The following is a 27,649-nucleotide window of genomic DNA, read 5'->3' as shown; positions in this document are numbered from 1 at the left end:
TTTTTGTGCCTGACAAAAAAATCTCCATTTGAACTTACCCTTATTTGGAGAACTGTTCATAAACTAGGCAATCACTTCCTAGTCTAATGTGTATATTCTAGTTCCTTTATATGGACTCACACCCACGTTTCTTCCTAAGCAGAAAAAAACAAAACATACTTGTGTCAATCGAAAAGCAAAGCCATTAGTCATAAGGTACATAAAAATCTAAGTAAAAAAGAAGTGGGTGTGGAGCGAAACAAGAAAGGTGCACAGAAAACACCTCTTTTCGCAATATCTGGCGCTATCCTGATAGAGATTGCCAAGTGCTGCAAAGAGGCCCAAGAGAGGTGAGGGAGGGCAAATATATATATATTGTGAGAGAGTGAAGGGTGTGATCTGGGAGGACAAGTATGTCCCAGCCAGGCAGCTGAAGGGTGTTTGGTAAAGGCCCACACCAGGGAGTTCAGCTGTGTAATCAAGGCCTGATAATAGTCTGACAGAGCTGACCTGTCCTAACTGAATCTACAAAGCAGGTACTGTGCCACCCATTGTTCTTGCCAAGGTGGAAGTCTGGTAGCCAGGCTTCTGTATAGTCAGGGAACAGTTTTCCTATGTTTAGTGAGTTCTCAGCCGAGAAGGCTTTTGTTTATTTTGTGCCTTTGAAAAGGCAGTGAATGCACTGCAAGTGAATAAAGCCTGAACTTGTGTGCAACCCAGTGTCTGTGTCCCTGCTTTCTGCACTGCTACAAACATCTACCCGAGCAGTTCCCCACAATATATATATATATATATATATATATATATATATATATATATATATATATATACACACAGTACAGACCCAAAGTTTGGCCACACCTTCTCAAAGAGTTTTCTGTATTTTCATGACTATGAATATTGTAGATTCACACTGAAGGCATCAAGACTATGAAGTAACACATGTGAAATTATAGACTTAACAAAACAGTGTGACACAACTGAAAATCTGTCTTATTTTCTAGGTTCCTCAAAGTAGCCACCTTTTCCTTTGATTACTCCTTTGCACACTCTTGGCATTCTCTTGATGAGCTTCATGAGGTGGTCACCTGAAATGGTTTTCACTTCACAGGTGTGCCCTGTCAGGTTTAGTAGGCTTTCTTGCCTTATAAATGGGGTTGGGACCATTAGTTGTGTTGTGCAGAAGTCAGGTGGATACACAGCGGATAGTCCTACTGAATAGACTGATAGCATTTGTATTATGGCAAGAAAAAAGCAGCTAAGTAAAGAAAAACGAGTGGCCATCATTACTTTAAGAAATGAAGGTCATTCAGTCCGAAAAATTGGGAAAACTTTGAAAGTGTCCCCAAGTGCAGTTGCAAAAACCATCAAGTGCTACAAAGAAACTGGCTCACGTGAGGAGTGCCCCAAGAAAGTAAGACCAAGACTCACCTCTGCTGCGGAGGATAAGTTCATCTGAGTCACCAGCCTCAGAAATCACAGGGTAACAGCAGCTCAGATTAGAGAGCAGGTCAATGCCACACAGAGTTCTAGCAGCAGACACATCTCTACAACAACTAGTAAGAGGAGACTTTGTGCAGCAGCCGGCCTTCATGGTAAAATAGCTGCTAGAAAACCACTGCTAAGGACCGGCAACAAGCAGAAGAGAACACAAGGAATGGACATTAGACCAGTGGGCATCTGAGCTTTGGTCTGATGAGTCCAAATTTGAAATCTTTGGTTCCAACCACCGTGTGTTTGTATGACACAGAAAAGGTGAACGGATGAACTCTACATGCCTGGTTCCCACCGTGAAGCATGGAGGAGGAGGTGTGATGGTGCGGGGGTGCTTTGCTGGTGACACTGTTGGGGATTTATTCAAAATTGAAGGCTTACTGAACCAGCATGGCTACCACAGCATCTCAGACCTGAACCCAATCGAGATGATTTGTGGTGAGCTGGACCGCAGAGTGAAGGCAAAAGGGCCAACAAGTGCTAAGCAATAAGCATCTCTCCCCACATTTCCGGTGACTACCTCTTGAAGCTCATCAAGAGAATGCCAAGAGTGTGCAAAGCAGGAATCAAAGTAAAAGGTGGCTACTTTGAAGAACCGAGAATATAAGATAGATTTTCAGTTGTTTCACACTTTTTTGTTAAGTATATAATTCCACATATGTTAATTCATAGTTTTGATGCCTTCAGTGTGAATCCACAATTTTCATAGTCATGAAAATACAGAAAACTCTTAGAATGAGGTGTGTCCAAACTTTTGGTCTGTACTGTATGTATATATGTGATCAAAAGTATCCAGACACCCCCAAAAACATACGTTTTTCATATTAGATGCATTGTGCTGCCACCTACTACCAGGTACTCCATATCAGCGACCTCAGTAGACATCGTGAGAGAGCAGAATGGGGCGCTCCGCGGAACTCACGGACTTCAAATGTGGTCAGGTGATTGGGTGCCACACATCACGCAGGTCAATGCCAAACGACGCCTCGCTTGGTGTAAGGAGCGTAAACATTGAACAGTGGAGAAACGTGTGGAGTGATGAATCACAGTACACAATGTGGTGGCAGTGATGGCAGGGTGTGGGTATGACAAATGCCCGGTGAACGTCATCTGCCAGCGCGTGTAGTGCCAACAGTAAAATTCGGAGGTGGTGGTGTTATGGTGTGGTCGTGTTTTTCATGGAGGGGGCTTGCACCCCTTGTTGTTTTGCGTGGCACTATCACAGGCCTACATTGATGTTTTAAACACCTTCTTGCTTCCCACTGTTGAAGAGCAATTCGGGGATGGCAATTGCAACACGATGGAGCACCTGTTCATACTGCACGGCCTGTGGCGGAGTGGTTACACGACAATAACATCTCTGTAATGGACTGGCCTGCACAGAGTCCTGACTTGAATCCTATAGAACACCTTTGGGATGTTTTGGAACGCCGACTTCGTGCCAGGCCTCACCAACCTACATTGATACCTCTCCTCAGTGCAGCACTCCGTGAAGAATGGGCTGCCATTCCCCAAGAAACCTTCCAGCACCTGATTGTATTCAATTCCAGCATTACCGATGGAGGGCGCCATGAACTTGTAAGTCATTTTTAGCCAGGTGTCCGGATACTTTTGATCGCATAGTGTGTGTGTGTATATATATATATAATATTTTTTTTACAGCTTCCCTGGGCCTCCAACTATTTAATACTCTGTAGTCTGAAGAAAACTCAAAGTATAATAATGTCACTTTCACTTTGACATAATTTTGATTTACTAAGAGTATTCTACACTATGTTTTATAGATAGGTTCCCAGGAGCCCTAATAGTGTTATAGATAAGTTCCTAGGGGCCCTAAGAGTGCTCTACGTTGTTTAAGCCAATTTAAAGTGCCCTTTTGTGACCACATACAATATCCAAGGTCAAAATTATTTCATTCACATACTTCATAAGAAACATAAAGTAAATTTTGCCAAATAAAAACAAGAAAAGACAAAAATCTCAACAGGTTAAAAGTCATAATGCAACTTCCACAAAGGCAGTTCAGTTTTTACAAAGATTACAAAACAGTTGAGTAATATAAATCCCACAGTGAACTTTGCTCTATGAACAGGGCTGTGAAAAGTTTGGAAACTTGGCTTAATTATTTAGCAACATTGCATAACAGCATAGCTAGTCACACAATAACTGCCTCAAGGCTCACATCACAAACATGGCAATGGTAAAAAGACTGCCCTTACAACTTAAAGGGGATTTCCAGGGTTTAGATACTAGAGGACAATCTTTAAGATAGGACAATAATATCAAATCAGTGGGAGTTCCACCCACGCAGTGATGATCTGAAACCATGGCCATGGTGCCAGGAGTAACACAATATACATAGACAGAAGTACACAGCTCAGTCCACTGTATAGTAGAGCATGTGGGGGTTACAGCTGATGATTTCCCATTCAGGTGAACTGTACACCATTCTATTCCTAATATCAACTGACCTGCTGGGGGTGCGGGGTGTCAGACTACCACAAATCTAATACTGAGGGCCTACACTTAGAATAGGTCATCAATATTTAAATCCTAAAGCCCCCTTTTTAAAGACCATTGATTCATTTTTTTCTGCTGCACATATATTTTTTTCCAGTAAAATGGCAGAGCCCCATAAAAAGTGTGTCAGAATTCTTCATTTCCGCCCCAGATTTCTACTCCAACTATCTTATATCTGTTCTTTTATATCACATACACAAAATGTGGAGCCCTGATCTTAACCACTTCCGGACCGCCCATAGACTATATACGTCCGGATAGTGGTTGTCTAGTTCTGCCAGGACGTACCTGTACGTCCAAGTCAGAACACAGCAGCTGCACAAGATCGTGCAGCTGCTTTCACTAGGAGCCGGCTGTAACTTCAGCCGGAGCTCCCAGAGAGATATCAGGGAAGATTTATTACCTGCTCTGCTATCTCGATCACTGTGTATACAGCGCTCAATGAGCGCTGTATACACAGCTATGGACGCAGCCATAAATCAGCTGCCCTCTGACCCGGCAGACACGTGATCTGCCGGGAGCAGTATCCTGCCAGAGCTGCTGGGTCCTACAGGACTCAGATCAGCTCTGTACACTGTGTATAGCAGTGTGCAGGAGGCTGTATTCCTCCTGTAACTGAGATTAAATGTAGCAGCCTCAGTTATAGGAGAAATCAGCCTCAAGTACAAAAAAAAAAGTGATCAGATGTCCCCAAAGGTCTCTTATCACCTTATGGGGACACAATCTGGGAAAAAAATAAAATAAAAATATAATAAAAAAGTTTTTAAAAAATGTAAATAAAATAATAATAAAAAATAAATAAATAATATGCTAATAAAACGCCGTTATTAAAGGTTATAGCCCCACCCCCGACGACACCATACAAAATAAAAATTACCGTAACGGAGAGGAAAAACTATATTATAAAGTTTTTCAGTGACACTTTGTGTTATTAAATAAAAAAAAAATTATAAATTGAAAAACAGACACAATTTCCCTCCTATTTTGTTTATATTTTCCTGGATATAAAAAAAATTAAAACACATTTGAAAATAAAAATAACATAAAAATAAAGCCCTATGTGTCCCCGAAAAAAGACGCAAAAATTAGTTGACTAAGACATACGAGAAAAATTTTACAGACCTCAAAACCGCACATACAAAATAAACCTAAAATGTGTCTGGTCCTGGACCACAAATTGGCCCGTTACTGAAGTGGTTAAAGAGGACCTTTCAACAGATCGAGCACAGGCAGTTCTATATACTGCTGGAAAGCTGACAGTGCGCTGAATTCAGCGCACTATCGGCTTTCCCGATCTGTACCCGGTGTAAAGCGCTATCGGTCCCGGGACCGTAGCGCTTTACAGTCAGAAGGGCGTTTTTGACACTTAGCCAGGGACGCCCTTCTGCCCAGCAGCGCCTATCGCGCTATACTGTGGAGCGGGGAGGAACGCCCGCCCTCCCGCTCCTGATAATACTCGTCTATGGACGAGTTGTGTGAGCAGAGGGAAGGGGCGTTACTCCCCGCTCCACAGTACAGCGCGATAGGCGCTGCTAGGCAGAAGGGCGTCCCTGGCTAAGTGTCAGAAACGCCCTTCTGACACTAAAGCGCTACGGTATCGGGACCGATAGCGCTTTACACCGGGCACAGATCGGGAAAGCCGATAGTGCGCTAAATTCAGCGCACTGTCAGCTTTCCAGCAGTATATAACACTGCCTGTGCCCAATCTGATGAAAGGTCCTCTTTAATGTCTTTATCTAGAGACATATTTCCTTACCTGATTTGACATCAGACAGCTTTGGCAACTGTCTGAAGCTCAGCCAGTAAGTACAGCTCTCATTAATTAGAATAGCACCCGAGCAATATACTTGCTGGCCATCGAATGGTTGCCTTGGCAGCTGTCGCACCCTGCAGGTGCTTCCGTTGATGTCTGATGCCAGATCAGACACGAGTCTATCCCTGGACAACCACCTTCCAAGGAACGGCTCATCAGAAAATAACTTATTGTGCAAATCAAGTTATTAGGTTTAACATATTTTTAAGAATTTTTAGTTATATCCTGCAATTTTCACATTGGCCACTAAGCCAAATTATACTTTAAGACTTCCTGTTCTGCTCTCTTTTCATTATCATCAAAGGCAAAATTACAAGATAGATAACATCTCTACTACGGGATCTTGTTTTCAAATTCATGAATTGTAATAGTCGGTTCCACATGGTGGCGGATGCTCGTGAGATATCTCGGAGGAATTTGTGAGAAGTGCGATTCAGAGAAGAGCAAAGAAGATCTTGTGCGGATCGGAGTGGAAATGTTGCAGGACATTGGGGCAGAGATGTATCATCCAGTATTGGCCACTCATATGTAGCATATTTTCAGACTTCCTAAGTTTACACTGTCTATTAGCCAATCTGGGCCAATATTCGCAAGAAATCCAAACCCAATAGGATTTCTTGTTATCAGAGATCTGCAGACACAGCCGCTTCCGATTTCCAACGTGACTGGATTCATTTTCATAAGATCTAGGCAGGGTGACACTGCAATCTTCAACAAACCTCAATAAGGCTAGGGATCTTTACACTGAGTTCACACAGGGTATTTTGGACAGGATTTTGAGGCCATATCCACCTCAAAATCTTGACCAAAAAGATGGCTCCCATTGAAATCAATGGGAGCCGTTCAGTTCTTTTTTCTGGGAGCCGTCTGTTCCGGATCCTGGAAAAAAGAACGAACATGCTCATTCCTCAGGCAGAGTCGCCTTCGCGACATCCACCTGAAGACACCTTCCTCCTGACTAGGCCCATTCTTTTGAGCCTAATCCAAAATGGAGTGCACTGCACCGGCATCCAGTCGCGGCTACCGGTATTTTGGACCGGAACCTGAGGTGGAGGCCGCCTCAGGTTCCGGATCAAAAAGCCTCGTGTGAACCCGGCCTTAGTGGTTTTGGAAACAACTCCTGTCGCATTACAAAAGATCACTGTGTCGCTCTACAACCCCTCCACCAACGTAAGTGAATAGGACCGCACTGCGAACACAAATGTGTCAGGCTGTAACTTCTAGTTTTTTTTTACGATTAGGTTCAGCAACTTTGTGTTTGCAATGTGACTCAAATTCCCTGACGTTAGGTTCACACTAACGCCATGGGCTCCAACTTTTAGTGGTCCGGCTCGCCTTCATTCAGGCCCCCGACGGACCTGAAACAGTAGCTAGACATGGCCAATAGCAGACCACATTGACTAAAATAGGGTCTAAACTAAAAGCAGTGAAAAGTCCTCTGCGCAGATCTTTTCTCCGAATACAGATGATATAATTTTGGTTGCACAAATGCACTTTTTCTCCAATTCGGGCACCCCATTGTCAATTTTTTTTTTCCAGCTTCCCAGTACATTGTACAGAATAATAAACAGTACTTTTATAAAGAACAATTTGTCCTGCAAATATTAAAGGGGTTGCCTGCGATAAACTAATCTGTCTAATCTAAATTACCCACCCCCACCTCTAAATTACTTAGGTTACCAAAAATCTATATTTACCTAGATTGCCAAGGCGCTTCCCCTGACTATCCAAGGTGCATTTTCCGATTATGTTCCATTTCTAAAAATGGAATTCTGATAAGGTCAAAGCCGTGTTTATGACTAATTGACCAATAATCCCGGCTAATGGTCGTTGTCCTAATTGATATGAGCTAAGGGCTAGCTATGAGGTATTGATACCAGACACAAAAGTTGGTATTAACTCCTCTCTTAGCAGAGGAATGTGTGCTGACGCACTTTTATTTAAGACCACAGGGGTTAAATAGTAGCAGAATAAGTAAGAGAGATAATAACGCACATTTTCATATTCATTCCTGATTAATATGGGACATCTCAATAAAACATATAAAGTTTAAGCAGTTCCATATATAGCCAGCTACTCCCGGTCCTGTGTGGTAACCTCGGGGAGTTGTCTTCAGGTAACAAGCCAAGCATTTGTTATTCTTGCACTCATCCTGGATACAGGCGCCATCTTATCATATAACATTATACCAGTTTCAAGCATAAGCAACTATATCTACATTCAGCTTTTAAGGATAACAATGTTTTTTCATACATTACATGATTATAACCTTCACAACATCACCAATACTAACCCACCCCATCATACTTACCTGTCTAGATGTTCTAGGCATGAGACGTCACTAGTTAGGGGCTGCGAATGCCAGCACTCCAGCTCTATTGCACAGAGATCAACAAGAGGAGGAGCCAGCTGCCCAGAACAAGTGAAGTCCAATGCCCAGAAGCTAGGTTAGTATGATGGATTGAAGGGGTTGAGTTAGTTAGTTAGGCCTAGTAGTAGGCACATTAGCTAGGGAAACAGGGAGGGGGTGTGAGTGAGAAAGGGAAAGGGAGAGAGTCAGCTCTGAGTGAAGCACAAAGCATTATGGTAATTGTAGGAAAACAGAACAGGAAGCCACACCAGGTAAACCAATGTAGAAGGTGCCAGGAGCTCTCCGAGACAATCCGGAAACACTACTATAGGTATCTGGGTGCACTTATTAGCTTATTCAGAGCATTAACAGAACTTTTTTTTTGAAAAATTATATTTTTTGCCCAGAAATCTCCTTAGTTATGATATTTTTTACACGTGTAAAATACGCCTGTAAAAACTCATTGAAGTCAATGGGAGTCTTATTTTTACACGTAAATTTTGCAAAAATACACCCGCGTTTACTCCGTGTGAAGGCTCCTTTAAGCTCTAATACGGCTGTACGACTGGAACAATAATAAAGTTATGGGGTTTGGAAGGCGGGAAGTCAAAGATGAAAATCGAAAAATGTCACTGGCGAGAAATGGTTAAATGAAAGAAAAAAAAACGAAAAATGAAGCCCTGTTTAACCCCAACTAAGGACGCAAAAATTATAACTTTTTTAAATGAATTATAAAAAATAAAACTAGTTATTTGAATAACCCAAATTAAAACATGTTTTAGCCCTCAAAACCGCGTGTACGAAAAAAACCCCAGAAGGGTGTCCGGTCCTGAGCCAGGTAAAATAGCCTGGTACTGAAGTGGTTAACTAATATAAAACCCAAACTATATCCCTAGATAATAATAATAAGGTCAGCCTCCGGGGATCCGCACCCGGCGGTGACACGGAGCTGACACGGAGCGCACGCTCCTCACACGCGGCCTCCCAGCCAAGCTGCCTGAGGTAAAAAGAAAAAAAAAGAAAAATTGGCGGGACGACTTGAGGGACAGCGCGCGAGGCAGAGGGGTGCGTGATGACGTCAGGCCGTTGAGAGTCGGCGGCGCGCACGGAGGAGGCGGGACGTGCTCGGAGCTCTGAGGAGAAGCTCCGTCTGTACTCGGTGACACCGGCTGAGCGCTCACCCCGGGCGGAGGAGGAGTTCGGCCCCGGACGGCTGCGGCGGGGGAGACGGTGACGAAGACAGCGAGGCGGATAGAAAGGCCTCAGGTAAGAGGAGACATAGGCCGGAAACCAGCCCGCTGCGTGTGCGAAGGCAGCAAGATGGCGGCTGCCGCTGAGGGGAGATGTACACCGCAGCGTGTGCCCGAGTCACACCCGACCCTCAGGAATCCTGTTACCTCGGCCTGCCAACTCCACAGGAATAGCAAGAGTTAATTTGGGGGAGGGGGCTGGGCGTCAGAGGGTTAATATCCCCCACCGTGCAGTAAATAAAGGGTTAACCCTTCATTTCCCACAGCATTTTATTTTTTCCTCAGAACTTTGTCTGGTGATGGTTGCGATGAGCGGGTGTCCCTTGGTCACTCACTGGTTAATCCCTGCAGACTAAGCCCATGTTGTTGGATGAGCCTCTTCTGTGGCCGCCATATTCGTAACCATCGGGCATATATTCACTGGATCGTATAGAGACTCCTATATAATATACTCGGCTTTCCTATATGTGCAGCTCTTCAATGGATGGTCTGGCCTTAGGATGGGTCACACATTGAAGAGCAGCTGTTTGAAGCCGGAGCAGCGCTCGAAACCAGTGCTGAGTTACCATTCAGAGGTTATCCAGGGCTGAAATCTTGACGTCTTTTCCTAACACTAGGTCCAAAATCCAATTCAAAATACTCGTTATCACTATTCGCAGTAAAGATTCGATTCAGAACCAGCGTTGATTGGCCGAACGCTATACAGTGTACAGCATTCAGCCAATCAACACTGGTCAATGCATTCCTATGAGAAAAAGTCAGCTCCTGCATAACCGCAAGCTGTCAGCTCTCCCGACTAGCAAGGACGAGCCTGCTGCAGAACCAGCGTTGAGTGGCTGGTTCTGCCGGAGGCTCGTCTGTGAGGAGGCGGAGTCTAAGATCGGACCACAGCAATCTCCTCCTGCTACTCGTGGACTTGGTGACTCTCCTTTAGTAGAATAGCGGTTTCCCCTGAAATGAGCGTTTTTTCCCATAGACTATAAAAGGATTCGATATTCGATCGAGTAGTCGAATATTGAGGCTCTACTCGAAACAAATATCGAATCTCAAATATTTCACTACTTGCTCATCTCTAGTTATCAGTGATCCTGAGCATCGTAATTGGTGAACTATTGTAAGGATAGGTTGTTGATCAACTTGAATAATCTCTTTAAAAGGAGTCTATCATTGCTACCAGTGGTCTTGAGATAGACATTTCTGAATAGCCTTTAAAAAGGCTAATCTACTACTTCCTTCTGTTTTTTTGATTCTCTCCGCTGGTCCGTTGTAATCCTGGTTAATTAGTTTATGTAAATGAGCCCACCTAGCACCCTGGGCGTCCCCCCGGGGCCTGCGAGCACCCCCCCCACACACACACACACACACATATCATAGCTTTATCCACGACCCTCCATTGCTTGTGCTCCCTGCTCAGTATACTGAGTTCTATAGCAAGCTACAACAAAATGGCGCTTGGACATGCGCAGTACCACTCTGAATGAAGCGGAACTGCACGTGCCTGAGAATTCTTTTTCTTTTTTTTCTTTTTTTTAAAAAAAAATGTAGATTTTGAGCCCCACATAGAGCTCACAATGTACATTTTCTTTTTCCCTATCAGTGTGTCTTTTTTGGAATATGGGATGGAAATCCATGCAAACACGGGGAGAACATACAAACTCCTTGCAGATGGTTTTTTGCCCTTGGTGGGATTTGAACACCAGGACTCCAGCGCTGCAAGGCTGCAGTGCTAACCACTGAGTCACCATGTGGCCCTTAATGTGCCTGAGAATTCAAATGCAGCGGCGCAATCTGGCCGGACGAACATCCAGGGAGGAGGAGGGTCAGATGGAGCAATGGAGGGAAGTGAATAAAGTTATGACTTGGGGGGGGGGGGGGGTACTCGCAGGCCCTGGGGAACGCCCAGGGCGCTTGGTGGGCTCATTTACATAATTACGTAACTAACCAGGATTACAACGGAACGGCGGGGAGAAGCAAAAAGAAGAACATAGTAGTAGAATAGCTTTCCTATCCAGATAATGTCTTTATCTCCAAGGGGGGGGGGGGGCGCATTGTTTAACCAATGACGGCTGAAGACACATAGACACAACCCTAGTATGACAGTGTGAGTTCACATGATAGGGTTTCCATTTTTATATCTGTTTTGGATATCGTTTTGTCTGTGACAAACCCGAGAGATTATTATGTGGTGAAACTTTTTGCCTTCAGTTATCGTTTGACCGACAGCAATGGAGTCTTCATTTCACATGTGGACGAGTAACAAAGATGACAACGGATACTAAAAACTTCTATCACCTAATGAGTAACTTTCTCATCACGGGGGGGGGGTCTGACTATTGGGGCCACCAAGGTTCACAAGAACAGGAGTCCACTGTGTGGATGGTCGTTGTGTTTGTCTGGTCCTGTATGTACACTGCAGCTCCTTCCACACAGGAGACTTTGTGACCAACGTTCTTGTGAGCGCTGGTGATATTTTTAGCAGCAAAACTCCTTTAAGGAGAACCGGTCTTCTTAATTGTATTCCTCAGAAGAAACAGAATTCTGGAGCATGTGTTCTTAGATCTGCACATAAAGCCTTTCTCACTATTCATCCATGAAATGTGTGAGTAAAATAACACTGGGTGTTACCATTTGGGGGGAGGGGATATCCCTGCTTACTGACACTGTCCAAACATTGCTGTCAGTGTCACTGTTGAGATACCCAGTCACAAGGCAAAGGGGTGTAACGTCTACTTATTAATTTCCAGGAGAAATAACAGAGGAATGAAGCAACACAACTTCAGGAAAGATTCCACAAAAAACAAATATTTACTAAATGCCTGTAAAATTACTCCAAAACCAATGCTTTGTGTGATACTAATAGGGCTGTGATCATACAGTGTGCCGCCAACCCGCTATCATCTACAGGAGCAGTTCTGGGGATTCTGAAAACTTCTTTGCAGAACTTTCTGGAATAAATCTGCCCCATATAGATGCATGTGACAAATGAAAGTAGGGCATGGTACTCTTCATTAAAGTCTGGTGGAATGATGAAAAGAGCAGATTCCCAGGGGTGTGGGGAAGGGGGGAAATGCACAAAAATAATAAACAGTGTAACTCCACCTCCCCTTTGCTCCGGCCCTGCTACTAGTCCTCTTCAAGGCTTCTGGGACCGCTGAGTCCTGTGATTGGACTTCAGTGGTCTTGTGGGTCACATGACTTGCTTCTTTGCATCACAATGCCACGTGAAAGATGAGGCTCGATCACAGGCCTTAGCGGTCCTTGATGTTATTCAGCACTCCTGAAGAGGATAAAGATCAGGGCCTAGGAGAGGTGAGTAACACTGTATACTGAGACATCTGAAGAGACCCAGAGTATAACAATAGCAGTTTGGTTTCAGTTGTTTTTGGTCAAAACAAAAATACAGTAAAAACTTTAGAATATCAAAATGACATTGGTTATCCAGAGTGAGGGTCAGTCCCATGAGCCCGAGCACCTCACACGTGTATCTTCTGTCCAGTGTGAGGAACTGACCTGACTACATTTTTGAAGAAGAATTAAGTAATGTTTACTTAAGGGAAGAGCTCACTTGTATCTGGCAGATATAACACTGAGTGCATAGACAAAGTGAGCAAATAGGCTTCAGGCTCCCGAGTCAGACGTGTGCCAAAATACACAGGTGTCCTGCCAAGAGCCCGGTAACACCCCTGCAGGGGAGCTCTTACGCAGCTTGTTCTAGATACTACCTGAGTGGTGCTAGACTTCCAGGTAGTCTGGGTTATTGTATGCTAGCGGTATTATGCTAAGTATCCATCTAACATTTAACTTTTGTATGTTCTCGATGATGGTTGTGATGAGTTGGCCACATTTTGGGCTTTGTTGACCCTTGTGTTACAGACCATCTTTCCTCTTCTAAATCTCTGCAGTACCTCATCAGCTGTGCATGTAGTTTCTCCCACTCACACATTTCCTCCTTTCGGTTGCATTCTCTAATCTCTGACCTGGGGCCCCTAGTCTTCTCCATTTCCTCCTATGGCTTGCGGTGGTTCCCTGGTCCAGGTGCTGCCCTTCCGCTGTTCTGAATCTGTGGCTTTCTTCTATACCCTCTTTCTTTTTCTGCTTTCTAAAAGTGAACATGGATGAAACAGGATTCATCATTATTCCCCCATTCCAATCCTCTTGTCCCACCTATGTAATACTCTTGAGCTCCTCTAGTCTTTTGCCTGGATAGTCTGCCTATCTCCTGGCTTCTCTTCTGTCAATCCCAATGCCCAAGGAATCCAACTGATAATGTTCCCATACAAAGCTCCATACATCTGGTTCAATCCTCTGATACCGCTGCACAAATAATATCCAGCCTATACCTGTCTCCTCCTTACATCGACCTGTCCCTTTCTACCTCTAACCTCTTCTCCTAACATAACCTGACACATCCTCCCATCTTCACCTTCATTCTTCTCTTATCTGCTCTTCACTATATCCAAGACTTCTCCTGTGTGTCCTTCATATTCTGGAACTCTCTAAGCCCGCAGTCTGTCCCCCTCAGTCCGTGACGTGACAGATCACACCTTGTTGTCTGCCTACAACCTGTAGTAACCCAGCTGTCGCTACCACATAAATAGCTGTTATCCTCAGCTACTGTCTCAGTCCCCCGCCCTCTTAGGTTGTTAGCCCTTGTGGGCAGGATTTTATCTCACATTTTACCAGTCAGTCACTGTGTTGTATTTGTTCTTGTATTATATACTTAACTACTAAAGAATAGTAAAATAAGCTTACCAAACAGTTCTAGCTGGTCTGTCGCCAGCAGAATACAACCGCTAGGCGAAGTACTAAATGCCATTTTCTGATAGATTTCACCCTGTATGCAGAAACATAGGACTGGACAAATTCTAAGGCCACTTCGCAATTTTTTTTACTACGCTGATCTATATGCGTAGTGCAGCATACTACGATATTCCATCACTTGGGGTCCACTAAAAATAAAGCTATAGGGCAAAGGGGCGTTCCGTCCAACAATATAAACAAAGGACACATAACAGATCGATTAGCAATCCCATACACTTCAATGAGATTTATCTCAACCATTTTTTTCTATCAGGTCAGTCACATGTCCATTATTTTGGCGGAGATTATAATGTGGGATTCCGGACTTTGGGCCTGATACAAAATAACGGATTTATGACGCATATCAAGCGTCCTTTTTTTTTTTCTTTTTTTTAATGTTTATAGCTAACCGATGTGGGTTTTTTTTTTTTTTTTTTTTTTTTACCCAAGCTCAGCAAGGAGAAAAAAAACTACTGACTAACTTGCACAGATGTGCATTCTGATGCCCCTGATTTACTAAGGGCTCATTCACACGGGGCAATGGGGTGAATTTTGGCATCGAGAGTGACACGGGGAGCCGCGTCAAAACCAGCCTGCCACGACCGTTGCGGTCGCGGCTTCCCCCTCCGGAGTTGGGTCAAATGAATGGGCCGATTCCAGAGGTTGCTGCTGCCAGGCGGAAGCGGAATCCGCCTGAAGAAAGGGCAGCTCGCTACTTTTTTCTGCTAGCAGCAACATGCCAATAGCGGAAAAAAGAATGCTAGTGGTCTCCATAGACCACCATTGTATGGAGGCGGATTTTGAGGCGAAATCCGCTGTCAAAATCCGCCTCCTTGCCCCCGGATGTCAACTAGCCCTAGGAGTCCAGCCTGTTAGTGATGATTCAGACTTGTCTTAAGTCAGTCGGGGACTTTGGTCTTTCTAGAGTGATGTTGGGCTGGCGTAAATGTAGGCTGGAGTTGTAAAGGTGTTCCATATACTACGGTAGGTTTAGGGACCGACTTGTGAATTATCTCCAGTCATTTTATACAAGTTTAAGTGTGATTTGTCTTGAAATGAGAAACTGAAATGTTCTGATACTGGACAGCTTCTGTAAAAGCTTGTTTACGTCTAATCCTTATTAACAGGTCAACTAAGGCAAATGAATAAAACCGTGCTGAAATGCCAGAAACCACTGATCTGACTCCTGAACGAGGCCGGTATACTAAAAGGCAAACAGGCCCCAGCCAGCCAAGTCTGCTGAAACGGGAGCCGATCTTAACTAGGGGTCTCCCTCCTCCCCAATGTTGTTCTTATGCCCTTTGTCATCCGTTCATACTGTAGCCTGTTCTCACTTCCAATATTTATCATCCCAAAAGAATGTCTGAATACTGAAGTGTTTTATATTTTATGCTGTCAAATATAGTAAAATTCTCTGGCACCAGGATGACCTGACTATAGGATTTTCTGGATTATTTGTTAAAACTTTTTCCAAAATGTCTGTACAAAATCTGCTTTCCTCAAAGATGCCCCTTCTCCCTTTGTATTGTACATTAAAAGAATTTCACCGTCCTGTTCACGTCTTGGGACAATGACAGATCTGTTAGATTCGTAGGTTTTCAGTAAACAGAGTTACGTCCAGCTAGAGATACCACATTTGACAACCTTTTGGGGCTGAGATGATGCAGGCAGAAGGGGGGTTACTAGACAGAAAATGACGATTCTCATCAATTCCCGGAAGTGTGCGCAGCATTCACTATCTCATAGCTCGCTACAGAGACAATTTTCTGGGCAGTAAATAAATATTCCGCTTTTCACATATTCCCAAAATTTCATTTAAAGAACATGAAACCTGGAAAAGAATGATATAAGCGAGCTGGAAATGAAGTTTGCCTAAGGGGGCTTGTCTGTCTGCACAGTTTCCTATAAGTTTATGAAACAGTCTTATAGATATCCTGCAGAGAGAGAATAGATTTGCTCCAGCTAGTTGTCTTATAGCCAGGCATGACAAAGCTGCTGAGACTCAGAAGATATAGGCCAGTGATTCCCAAAGTGGTCCACGGGAGCCTCCACGGGACCATCGTTAGATCTAATCTTCACATACTTTGACGAGTTTTGGGATTATGGTAGAATTGTAGCAGCAGGGGGTCCACCAAAAGCTGTACAATTTTGAAAGTGGTCTACGAGAAAAAAAAAAAAGTTTGGGAACCTCTGATCTAGGCACAGAAGTGAGTTTATAGATCCCGAATGAAGGGAATTTCACTGTCCTATTCATAGGCTAAGTTCACATCTGTGCCAGAATCTCCATTGCATGTAGGACACTTCCTCCCACCGGTTTCAGTACAATAATGGCCGCTCCATTATAGTCTATAGGGTCTGCTGGTTTTAGCAGGTAACCACAGTTTAACCGGTCGGGTTCTCTGTCGCTAGGGTTTCCTGGCGGACTTGAACGACACAGAATTGGGCGCAAATGCCAACTTAGCCTTCTTGTTTTGCTAAGATTAAACAACAGATTGTATTACGTGTTGTGCATGGTTAATACCTTTCATTAAAGAAAAAAAAAAAAAAAAAATTCTATAGGGAGGTTCTCTCCAGAGATGTCCTGAATGTTCTGTAATAACGCTTGCAGTCTGAACGAAAACAATATGCTCCTCAGTGTTTGGAGCTTTAAAGCAGTATTGAGCAATGGCCAGGTACACTTGAGATTTTTTGCCCTTTTTGCAATATTTGACATGTTGAATAAGATCTCCCAGTCTTGTGTGCTAGGCATCTTGAGGTTTCAGAAGCGACTGCTCCTGACGATGTTGCCAGGATGTCTTTGTGTGTTGAAAAACACTTTGAGAGTATAAACACATTATGACGTTGCCTAAACGAATTGCTGACTTAATAAATTTGCACAATAAAGACCGAATGCTCAGTACTGTACACTGAGGGATGGAGTTCCGGGGGCACCATGAAGTTGCAAACAAAGGTTAAACGTCACAGTGGCTGTCTGACACCGACTCCATCGCACCGATATGGCTTATTTGAAACTCAATATACTGAGGAGCACATCACCATGTTCAGATTACTTCATCCTAGCGAGAGTTATTACAGAATATCTGAGGACTCTTTTGAGTGAATTTTCCTGTCTATAACTTGATTAAGCGTGATGGTGACTGGAGGAGAGACTAAGACTCCAGTATGACCTATTCTTGGCGTAGGTCATCAATGGTGGGTTTGGACACCTGGTACCCCAGGATCAGCGATTGGAAGAGACCGCAGGATTCGGATAAAGCACTGTGACCCCTTACATCGTATAGCTGCTCTGCTTAATACTGCAGCTCAGGTCCCTTCAGTCGAATGGGATTAAGGTGTATGCAGGCAGCATGACTATGTCGTATGGCCTGTAATGCGGAAGCAGTGCTCACTGCGGCTTTGGTCAGCTGCTCTATGGGGATTCCAGGTCATCAATGTTTATGCCTTGGAAACTTTTTCCATTTTCTGTATTGTGTTCTTTAGATGTCACCTTTTCTTCTGCCCTAGACTAGACTTCACCACCATCCCTGAGCAGCCCTGGAGTAAGCTGGTAGTGGTTGGTGGTAGTTTCTGCGCCATGCCAAGAAAGCTCAAATATATGACCGTGGAGATCTCTAGAATATGCTTTTTGGGAGATGAATCAGTGGGTTATTTCCAGTGTTGGGGTCTTGTCCTTAATGAAGCAAAAGTTGATCCTATTTGCTCCGAACTTTCTCTACAACATGGCACCTGCTTGTGTCCCTAGTTATTGACCTTCAAGATGGCATCTTATCTTAATTTTAATAAATACGTCCCGGTTGGTAAAGAGTCTCAGATTGGTTTACAAGAGAGCAAAATTGGTGTAACAGTTATGTATTTTGGCAAATCAAACATGACCGATCATTGGACATCAACCCCTGACAATATAGCTTGTAACTTGTGCCGTTGCATCCAGCCGTCCATGTTTTGGCTGTAGCCAGAATAAAGGGTTTCTCTTTTTTTCTTTTTTTTTTTGTCACTTTATTTTGTTTTATAATTCTCGTGACTACTGTGGTTTTCTGAACGTAGCAAATGCAGTGTTAATGTATAAGGTGCTATATTGTCAGAGGACCGCACGCTGTTGACTGGTTTATTACACAATCTAATGTGGTGTTAACCTCCATTCCTGAAAAGAAAACTGGTTAAGGCTTCCTCAGATCAGCCAGCTTTGTGTATGGGCTGTTATTTCTTACAGTATATCCATCTCTGGTTGTACCCACTGTATGAAGATTGAAAAGATGAAAATCTAATAATCTGTGTTTTAAATTTCAGCTTTGTGTTGTTCTTGGAAAATTGCGCTCCAGTTGCGAATACCTTGAACTTTGGAGTTTCTAGTCCAATCCTCTTGAGCCTTCCTCATTTGCAGCTTGCCCAGATTAAGACTCAGTTGGCCCTTCATCATTTGACTTCTGTCACTTCGAACAATACTTCCCCAATTTATGCTTTGTTAAATCAAGCTTTGTTGAAATTGAGCACTGCCCACACCATGTTTAACCGTGGAGGATTTCCAGGACCGAGGCCAATGGGCCATGGTCCTATGAACCAGCCGGGAATGAACCATCCTGGATTAAATATGTCAGGAATGAATATGTCTGGAATGAATATGTCACCTATGGGTTTGTCTCCCATGAACCAACCAAACTTGAGCCTCTCCAGCATGAACCAACCAAACATGGGCCTGTCCAGTATGAACCAATCAAGCATGAATCTATCCAGTATGAACCAGCCCAACATAAATCTCTCTAGTATGAACCATCCCGGCATAAACCACCAACGTATGGGCCATCCTGGAATGGGTCTTCAAAACCTCGGTCTTTCTGGAATGAATCAGCCCAATATGAATATGAATCAGCCCAATATGAATCTAAATCGAATGAACCTTTCAGGCATGAATCAAGGAGGGGGAGGAGGAGGTGGTGGTGGAGGAGGAGGAGGAATGGGTTTCCTCCCAGAAATGAAGAGTCAAGGATTTGGCATGAGAACCATGGACAATACTGGATCCTTTGGTGGAAATACAGAGCCAATTGGAATGAAAGGAGTGCCCATCAGATCACCAATGCATACACCTTCTGAGAGACTCATGGGTCCACAAATTTTACCCCAGCGGTTTCCGAACCCAAGTGGCCCCATGCATCAAGGACAACCAAGAATGCCATCCCAGCATCAAGAAATTCCTTCCATAGTGAATCGTGTTTTGACACATGCCTCAGATCGCATGATGGGGAAACCTAAAGCACCTTTACAAGAACCTGCACATCTCGTGAAGGAGAAACAATGGGATAACCTCAATGTATTTGGAAATGTTGGTCAAGAAATGGGAATGAAACCCATCCAGGGCGGTTCCCCACTTGAGCAAGTCGCGAATCCCCCAAATCGCTACACAAACGAAAGTGCCTCGAGCATTTTAGAAAGTTTTGGCTTATCAAATGAAGACCTGGAAGAGCTGAGCCGCTATCCCGATGATCAGTTGACTCCATCCAACATGCCGGGCATCTTAAGAGACATCAGATTACGTAAAATGAATCGTACGACACCAATGCCCGATCAAGCTGCGGGAAGAAGACCAGGAAGTGAAGTGCTGCCCAGTAAAGTTATAGATTATGGACATTCCAGCAAGTACCAGTTTAATGACACCGCTACACCCGCACAAGCTTTTGAACCGCCCAGAACTGAGCAAAAACTTCCACCAGTTCCCAAAGAGTCTGTAGCACCCAAAAATACGAAGCCAGAGAAAACTCCTGAAAAAGGAATGGATAACAAAATTCCCACAATATCTGGAAGCCGTAAACCTTCGTGGCCAATTTCGAAGCTTGACAGATCCAACAATAAGACTTTAGTCGGTGAAGAGCCTAATGCACCTGTCGAAGTCTCAGCAACTAAAGTAGAGAGCCCCGTGATCAGTATTAAGACTGACGCCATCGCCACCCCAGATGTAGCCACTCCCGTAAAAGCAGAATTACAGGCAGCGGTCCAGGTCGTCACTGGCGTGGGCAAAGCCCCCTACCAACAACCCCCTGCTGAAGCACCTACGTCTGGCAAAGGAGGCTGGGTACCAGGCTTGTCACAAGAGGAAACTCAGAAAATGAAGAGACTGCCGACTCCTTCCATGATGAACGATTACTACGCTGCTTCTCCTCGGATATTTCCTCATATCTGTTCACTGTGTAACGTAGAATGTAGACACTTGAAGGTGAGTGTTTCATGTTTGTATGTATATAACATTCAGTGTATGCATGCTACGCAGTTAGTTATGACCACTATTACCCATCATAGAAAGCATCATTCAGTGGAACGTGAGCCCGCTACTTTGTCTAGGACCTCACGGGGCACATGTAGCGTGTTTATTGACCCTTTACTGCCCACAACCCTTGTACATCATAGTGCTACCTTTAAACTGCGGCTTTCTGGTCCAGTGGGGCTTATTTCTTGTGTGTTCAGTTGATGTAGATGTTTGCCAAGGTCTAGAGGAATAGTATATTGCACATTAAACCTGGAGAAGGATGCAAACTCTGTCATTGTTGTGGGATTTAGATTTAATACTGGGTAAAGGAGGAGGGAGGTTAAATGAAGACTATTGGAAGTGTCGACACCGGCCTCTACCCTTCAAGAAAGAAAAAGATGTGAAGAACCTTGAAGATGAAGCCGTCGAAGTTGTGAGGGCCCCACGTCCTGGTTAAATGAGGCGCTCAGCGGTGTGGATGAAGTGGCCAAGTCGTGAAGACTGTGGGAAGACTCAGAGATCCCCAGTACTATTAGTACACCGTTTTATAGAGACTGTTAACGTTTTGTGCCACAATTGGGGGTTTATGTGTGTTGGAAAGAGGTAAGTTTGGGAAACATCACTGCAAACATTAGCATAAACCCTGTCTGGGGTTTTTACTTGGCGATAACTAGTTTGTCCTAGGCCTGTAAGTCATTGAAGGCGAGGGATGTGTATTTTTTCCTTTTTTTTTCTACTGGATATACACGTTGTTTTGGAGTGGACTGTTTTTCGTGTGTCGGGAGAATTGTGTTTTTTCGAATGGTGATAGCCCCTTTATTCAATAATGGTGACACCCCAGAGGTGAACACCGCGGTAGACCTTGCACTGGCACTTGCGCCTCATGCACACAGGCCAAGAAGGCCCCAATTTTGTTTATAATGGAAAGTACCCGGGTGACCTCAGAGTGCCTGATGTGCTCTGTTAATTTCAGTAGGGGGTCAGTTTCAATCTGATCTCTATATTGAGCAGAATGTCACTGGATCCCCCTTCTGATGGGCCAGGGGCTGCAGAGACTGTTGTGTGCTTGAGGCCTAAGGCTGTCCTTTACCTTCCCAAGAGAACATGGCTACAGCTGGCATGCATTTTTAACACCTCACATTGAAAGCCAAGACACCCCCTAATAATGCGTTTACCACTAGTAGCCCCACCATAACTATTCTCCTCTCCCTTCTTGTTTAGGATTGGATTAAACACCAGAATAACTCGTCACACATTGAAAGCTGTCGGAACCTACGTCAACAGTAAGATCAATATATGTTTTGAGCATTGCTGCAAAAATAATGAACAAAAAAAAAAAGTGGATTTTATAGTGTAAAGCCATAGTCTGAGTTTGCAGCAGCATATCCTGCAGCAGACCCACCGAGGGCTTGTGCGTTGGGTGTCATGGGCAGTTTCCTATGCGGGTAACCCAGGTTGTATAAATCCAATGCATTTCACCCCTGCGGTATATCACCAGCCATTCTGTAGCGGCAAACAGTGGGTGATCTTATCAGAAAAGCTGTGAGTTTTGTTGCATAGTCTTGGGAAATCTTGTACCGTATATACTTGAGTATAGGCCGACACGAAAATAGGCTGAGGCCCCTAATTTTACCTATAAAAATAAAAAACTGGGAAGACTTTATTGACTTGAGTATAAGCCGGGGGGGGGGGGGGGGGGATGCAGCAGCTACTGGAAAATTTCAAAAATTAAAATGGCCGGAGTTTTCGGGTGCTGGGGAAGGGGTGTTTTGGTTGTCTGTCTGCCCCTTCCCTGAGCTTGAGAACTGGGTTTTTTTCCCCCACTTGGAATTCAGTCTGGCTGAATATAGGGTATCTGCGTGGCTCCTATTAACCCCTTTCTGACGGAATCGGAGCACTGCAGATACCCTATATTCAGCCTGGCTGTAGTCAGGCTGAATTCCAAGTGTTGGGGGAAAAAAAAAAACAGTCTCAGGAAAGGGGCAGTTAGACGACTTTTTTTTTTCCCGCTACAGCGTTTACCGTACAAGAAAACTATTTTTATAGATTTGTAGAACGGGCGTGTTCGGACACAGGGACACCTAACGTGTATGTGTTTCACAGTGTTAACAGTATTAGTTATTCATTATATGTGTTCTAGGGAAAGGGGGAGGATTTGAATTTTTAATTGTTATTTTTTTTATTAGACCCCAGGGGGTCTGATCACTAATGCATTGCAATACATTGCAAAAATCGTCATTTCTTTTGCAGGCTGCATAGAGTAGCCTGCAAAAGAAAAGCACTGCAAGCGGGGAGACTTTACAGAAGCTCTGAGGGGAATCCCTGGCATGAGCGCTGAGGGGCGGACCTGAATGAGAACCTCAGCTTGTCAGACCCAAAGAGGAACAGTGGCCGGTGGCCAGCAGGAGCGCTGAGGGGAATCCCCGGCTGCCAGGGACTCACCTCGGCGCTTCTACCGGTGGCCAGACGCAGTTCCCCTTCAGGTCCGGCCTCAGTGCTCCTGCCGGCGGCAGGGGATCTCCCTCAGCGGTTCAGGGCCGCCCTCGAGAGAGTGGTCGTGCCCTCTCCCTCCTCTCTCAAGGGACATGGCGGCGCCTGCCACTTCCCTGCAGCGATTCTCCTCGGAGGCTTCCAGCACTACCCGCAGAAGACATCTCCGCTGTAACTCTTACAGCGGAGATATTGGAGTTCATGTGCTCCGGCCCTGCTAGCAGAAGTACTGTAAGTACTTCTGCAGTTTGAAATGAATAGCATCGCCACGCTACTACCAGGAGCGTGGCAATGCTGCGGCCCAGCACCCGCCCGGTGTCTGGATGCCAGGTCTGTAACTATGATATTGCTGTAATAACCCGAGTATAAGCCGAGGCGGACTTTTTCAGCACAAAAAGTGTGCTGAAAAACTCTGCCTATACTCGAGTATATACGGTACTTCTCCTTTCTGCTATATCTACTTGCTGGCTTTGATCTTAAAAACCACTGCAAAAAAAAAAAAAGCAGCTTCTCCCCAGTATGTGACCATGGCCTTAATGGTATACCAAAATGAATCCCACCCCCAGGCTCCCTGTGCAAGTGATAATAAATATTATTAAAGGGAGTGGTTAAGTCGTTGTCGTTGAAGGCTTCACTTTAACCTATTTGTTCCTGCCTTGTAAACAGGTATCCTGACTGGAACCCACAAGTCCTATCTTCTGTAAGGTAAGAAATTAAGCATGTCCTAAATTCAGGGGTGGATCCTGGATGTTGTCCGGTACCTAATAGTCATGTATTGTTACTCTAGGAATGAAGGCAAGAAAGATGACCCAACCGCTAAGAGCTCAAAGTCTAAAAGTGTCAGCCCTCGGAGATCCAGAAGGTCTGGATCGAGGCACAGAGTACGTAAATCACGTTCACGCAGCCCAAGATCTTCCAGTAGAAGGTCTCGGAGCCGGAGTCCGCGTAGAGCTCGATATAGTCCGAGGAGGTCTCGTAGTCCACGCCGGGGGCAGAGGTCTCCACGCCGCTCACGATCTCCTAGAAGATACAGGCGCTCCTCTCATAGCACTTCTCCTGGTGAGACATTAATGGATTGGCGCCACTTGTCAGGGCTTACTCTCAGGTGAAACTATATAACACGTGTTTGATTACTCTTGCAGATAAGAGGGCTGTGGACGCAGCCGTGCAAAGTTTCATAGAGTCCACCAAACTGAAAAGTGGTGACAAGGCCAAGTCTGCAAAACCATCAAACAATGGCAAGAAACCGAATCCCAAGCCAACCAGTACTAATGTGAAAAATAAGAAGCCAGCCAGTAGTGCCCCTGCTCCAAAGAAACAGGGCGGTTCTACTCCTCGGCCAGGCAGTACCTCCAGTTCCAGCAGCTCTTCTAAGAAGCCCAGTAGTAGCAACAGCAATAACTCCGATAAAAAATCTGGCAGCAGTAGCGCACCACGAAAGCCTGGGTCTACCAACCCTGCCCCTAAAAAACCTGCTCCTGGCAACTCCAATTCCAAGAAGCCTTCAGTAAGCACAGCAGCCAAAAAGAGCACCCCAAGCAATTCCTCCGGAAAGAAATCAGCCGGCATGAAAGATCCGTTTAACCCTTTGAATAAGGTAGGAGCGAGGTTCTGAGTTTTGCCTATTCATTTATGGCGGACTACACAACCACTTAGGCCTTGACTATTGTCACATGACCAAAAATTTGGTCATGTGACACTAGTCCCAGTCAAACTCACTTGGCCATGACTTTACTAAAGTATCTGTGCCCTATTGTGTATTTTTGTACTTTACTTTGTGGTATGTTTTTGTTTTGTTTTTTTTTTCCTCTTTTTAATTGAGTATTTTTTTTTGTTTGGCAGTTCACAAGTAATAGTAACCCTAAGGTTATTCACGTCACCAACCTGCCAGACAGTGGCTACACCGACCAAGACATCCTGAAAATTTTCCAGCCCTTCGGAAAAATCTGCGATATACTTATTGTTCGCTCGAAAAATGAGGTAGGTTAACGCAAACATCACGTTAAGACTCCTGGAGGTGCTGAGGGGGATTTCAAAGCTTAATAATTGATGATGGATCCTTAGGATAGATTGTAGGGTTGAGCCGATCTTAAGATTTCAGGATCGTTTTTAAAATCCGATTTTCGATCATTTTCCAGCCGATCGCGAAATTTGCTGAATCGCCGATCGGGATCTGATCTTTCCCGATCGCTCAACCCTATTAATGATATATACATGAGTAGGGTTGAGCCGATCTTGAGATTTCAGGATCATTTTTAAAGAGACCTTTCACCACCCCAAGCCTGTGCCGTTTTCTGCAGCATGTTACAGGCGCAGCAGCACAGACTCGGGGGCACTTTGCATTATCTCTGTAGCCCCCCTCGTTGTGGAGCTCTGAGCCCCGTTATTTTTGGCGCACTATATGCTAATTAAGCCGTTCACTGTCAGAAGGGCGTTTCTGAGACTAAGTCAGTCTGACACTGTCCAATTAGCAGAGGAGCTGCTTCAGCAGCCTGATCTCGGGAGATCACGCAGCCTTCTCTTCACAGGACTGCACAGAAGACTCGGAGAAGTGATCTAGGCAGAGTATTGAAGGAGAACGTCAGTGACATCACTGCAGGTAAGTAAAGAAACCCCTAAGCAATGAGCATAAATGCCCTGTAGCCCCTATACAATGAGCATTAACCCCTAATTACCCCTATACAACGAGCATTAACCCCTAATAGCCCCTATACAATGAGCATTAACCCCTAGTAGCCCCTATACAACAAGCATTAACCTCTAGTAGCCTCTATACAACGAGCATTAGCCCCTAGGCAATGAGCATTAACCCCTAATTACCCCTATACAACGAGCATTAACCCCTAATAGCCCCTATACAACGAGCATTAACCCCTAGTAGCCCCTATACAACAAGCATTAACCTCTAGTAGCCTCTATACAACGAGCATTAACCCCTAGTAGCCCCTATACAACAAGCATTAACCTCTAGTAGCCTCTATACAACGAGCATTAGCCCCTAGGCAATGAGCATTAACCCTTGATAGCCCCTAGGAAACGAGCAGTAGCCCCTAGCAACAAGCATTAGCCCCTAGGCAATGAGCATTAACCCTTGATAGCCCCTAGGAAACGAGCAGTAGCCCCTAGCAACAAGCATTAGCCCCTAGGCAATGAGCATTAACCCTTGATAGCCCTAGGAGATGAGCAGTAGCCCCTAGCAAATTGCCTAGGGGCTATTAGGGATTACTGCTTGTTGCTAGAGGCTACTGCTCATTGCCTAGGGGCTATTAGGGGTTAATGCTCATTGCCTAGGGGCTAATGCTCGTATAGAGGCTACTAGGGGTTAATGCTCGTATAGGGGCAATTAGGGGTTAATGCTCGTATAGAGGCTACTAGGGGTTACTTCTCGTTGTATAGGGGCTACAGGGCACTTATGCTCATTGCTTAAGGGTTTCTTTTTACCTGTAGTGATGTCACTGACGTTCTCCTTCATCTGCTTCAATACTTGGCCTGTATCGCTTCTCCGGGTCAGTCAGACTGACGTATCTGCTCTCTTCAGTGTCAGGAACGCCCTTCTGACAGTGAAGGGGTTAATTAGCATATAGTGCGCCAGAAATAACGGGGGGCTCAGAGCTCCACAAAGAGGGGGCTACAGAGATATTGCAAAGTGCCTCAGTCTGTGCAGCTGCATCTATAACATGAGGCAGAAAACTGCACAGGCTTGGGGTGGTGAAAGGTCCTCTTTAAAATCCAATTTTCAATCATTTTCCAGCTGATCGTGAAATTTGCTTGATCGCTGATCGGATCCAATCTTTCCCGATCGCTCAACCCTAATAGATTGTCAAGAGTCTGACAGGCGGGTCCTACTCCTGTTTGTATTCTATAACATCCTGCAGGCAGTATGTGGTGGGTGGGTTTCAGGAAGGTCCGTCATGGCCAATCCTCAATGATGAGAAGATGTGCAGCGCACCAGCTCAGTTTAGTTGTCCTCAGTCAGTGGGAACCAAAGTGGAAGAAATTCTGTACAGCCCTATTGTGTAGATGAAAATGATGCCAGAAGTGTTTGGGTGGGCACTGCAGCTTGGCACATGTAGTAGAAGGGGCGCTCAGGGAGCGCTGCTGCTTCAGAGAGTTGGTCTGTGGGTGTTCGGGGGTGTCTGAAATCTGCACATTTTCAGTCAACCTATCTTGAGGAGAAGGCTTCAATTAATAAGTCTTGGGGGAAAACGTAATGTACGTGCAAGTTCTCGTTGGAAGTCTTGGACTTCCAGTAGTGCAGCAGATCCCAGTGAAGGTGTTGGCTGGTGAGAACCGCGCACTTGCCATTCTAGTCTGATACCGAGGACCTGCGTAGACTTCTGCGTCTTGTCTGTTCACACATAACCTACCCTACCTCTGTTCCTGATACTGTTTTGAAGGCGTTCATCGAAATGAACTTTAGAGAAGCGGCCTCGGCGGCGGTCAAGTTCAGCGAGTCAACGCCAGTCATGATAAACCAGCAACGCGTCACACTGGCCATGGCCGGCCAGAGCAAAGTGAGTAGTCACACACATGAATAGGGCTGAATGACTACACGTTGTACAATATATAGTATAAAATTCTGGAATATTCATCACGATGGAAACTCTAAAATCTTCTGCCTGACTTTTCTTTACAGAAACCTGCGAAGGCCCCTGAGAAGAGCACAAAGTAAGTGATGTTGGGCGCTGTGTGATATACAGTATACAGAGTAGCTCGCG

The 27,649-nt window shown here is 44.8% G+C and overlaps 1 protein-coding gene across 2 annotated transcripts in view; it reads left to right on the top strand.

Annotated features, from left to right (window-relative positions):
* Window positions 1-27,649, top strand: part of ZNF638 (zinc finger protein 638) — a 91,359-nt gene that overhangs the window by 48,908 nt on the left and 14,802 nt on the right. The window contains exons 1-9 of one of the 2 annotated variants that reach the window (XM_075261818.1): window positions 9,264-9,422; window positions 18,494-20,411; window positions 21,663-21,724; window positions 23,598-23,636; window positions 23,719-23,990; window positions 24,074-24,528; window positions 24,774-24,911; window positions 27,329-27,445; window positions 27,568-27,599. In XM_075261818.1, coding sequence (XP_075117919.1) covers window positions 18,708-20,411; window positions 21,663-21,724; window positions 23,598-23,636; window positions 23,719-23,990; window positions 24,074-24,528; window positions 24,774-24,911; window positions 27,329-27,445; window positions 27,568-27,599 — 2,819 coding nt within the window. In that variant the 5' untranslated portion in view covers window positions 9,264-9,422; window positions 18,494-18,707. Of the gene's footprint in view, window positions 1-9,263; window positions 9,423-18,493; window positions 20,412-21,662; window positions 21,725-23,597; window positions 23,637-23,718; window positions 23,991-24,073; window positions 24,529-24,773; window positions 24,912-27,328; window positions 27,446-27,567; window positions 27,600-27,649 lie in introns of those variants that run through there. The other variant, XM_075261817.1, reaches the window with a different exon arrangement.

The sequence above is a fragment of the Leptodactylus fuscus genome, chromosome 1 (genome assembly GCF_031893055.1).
Source record: "Leptodactylus fuscus isolate aLepFus1 chromosome 1, aLepFus1.hap2, whole genome shotgun sequence".
Lineage (NCBI taxonomy): Eukaryota > Metazoa > Chordata > Amphibia > Anura > Leptodactylidae > Leptodactylus > Leptodactylus fuscus.
The sequence above is the reverse complement of the archived record's forward strand: the minus strand, read 5'-3'. Positions and strand labels throughout refer to the sequence as shown.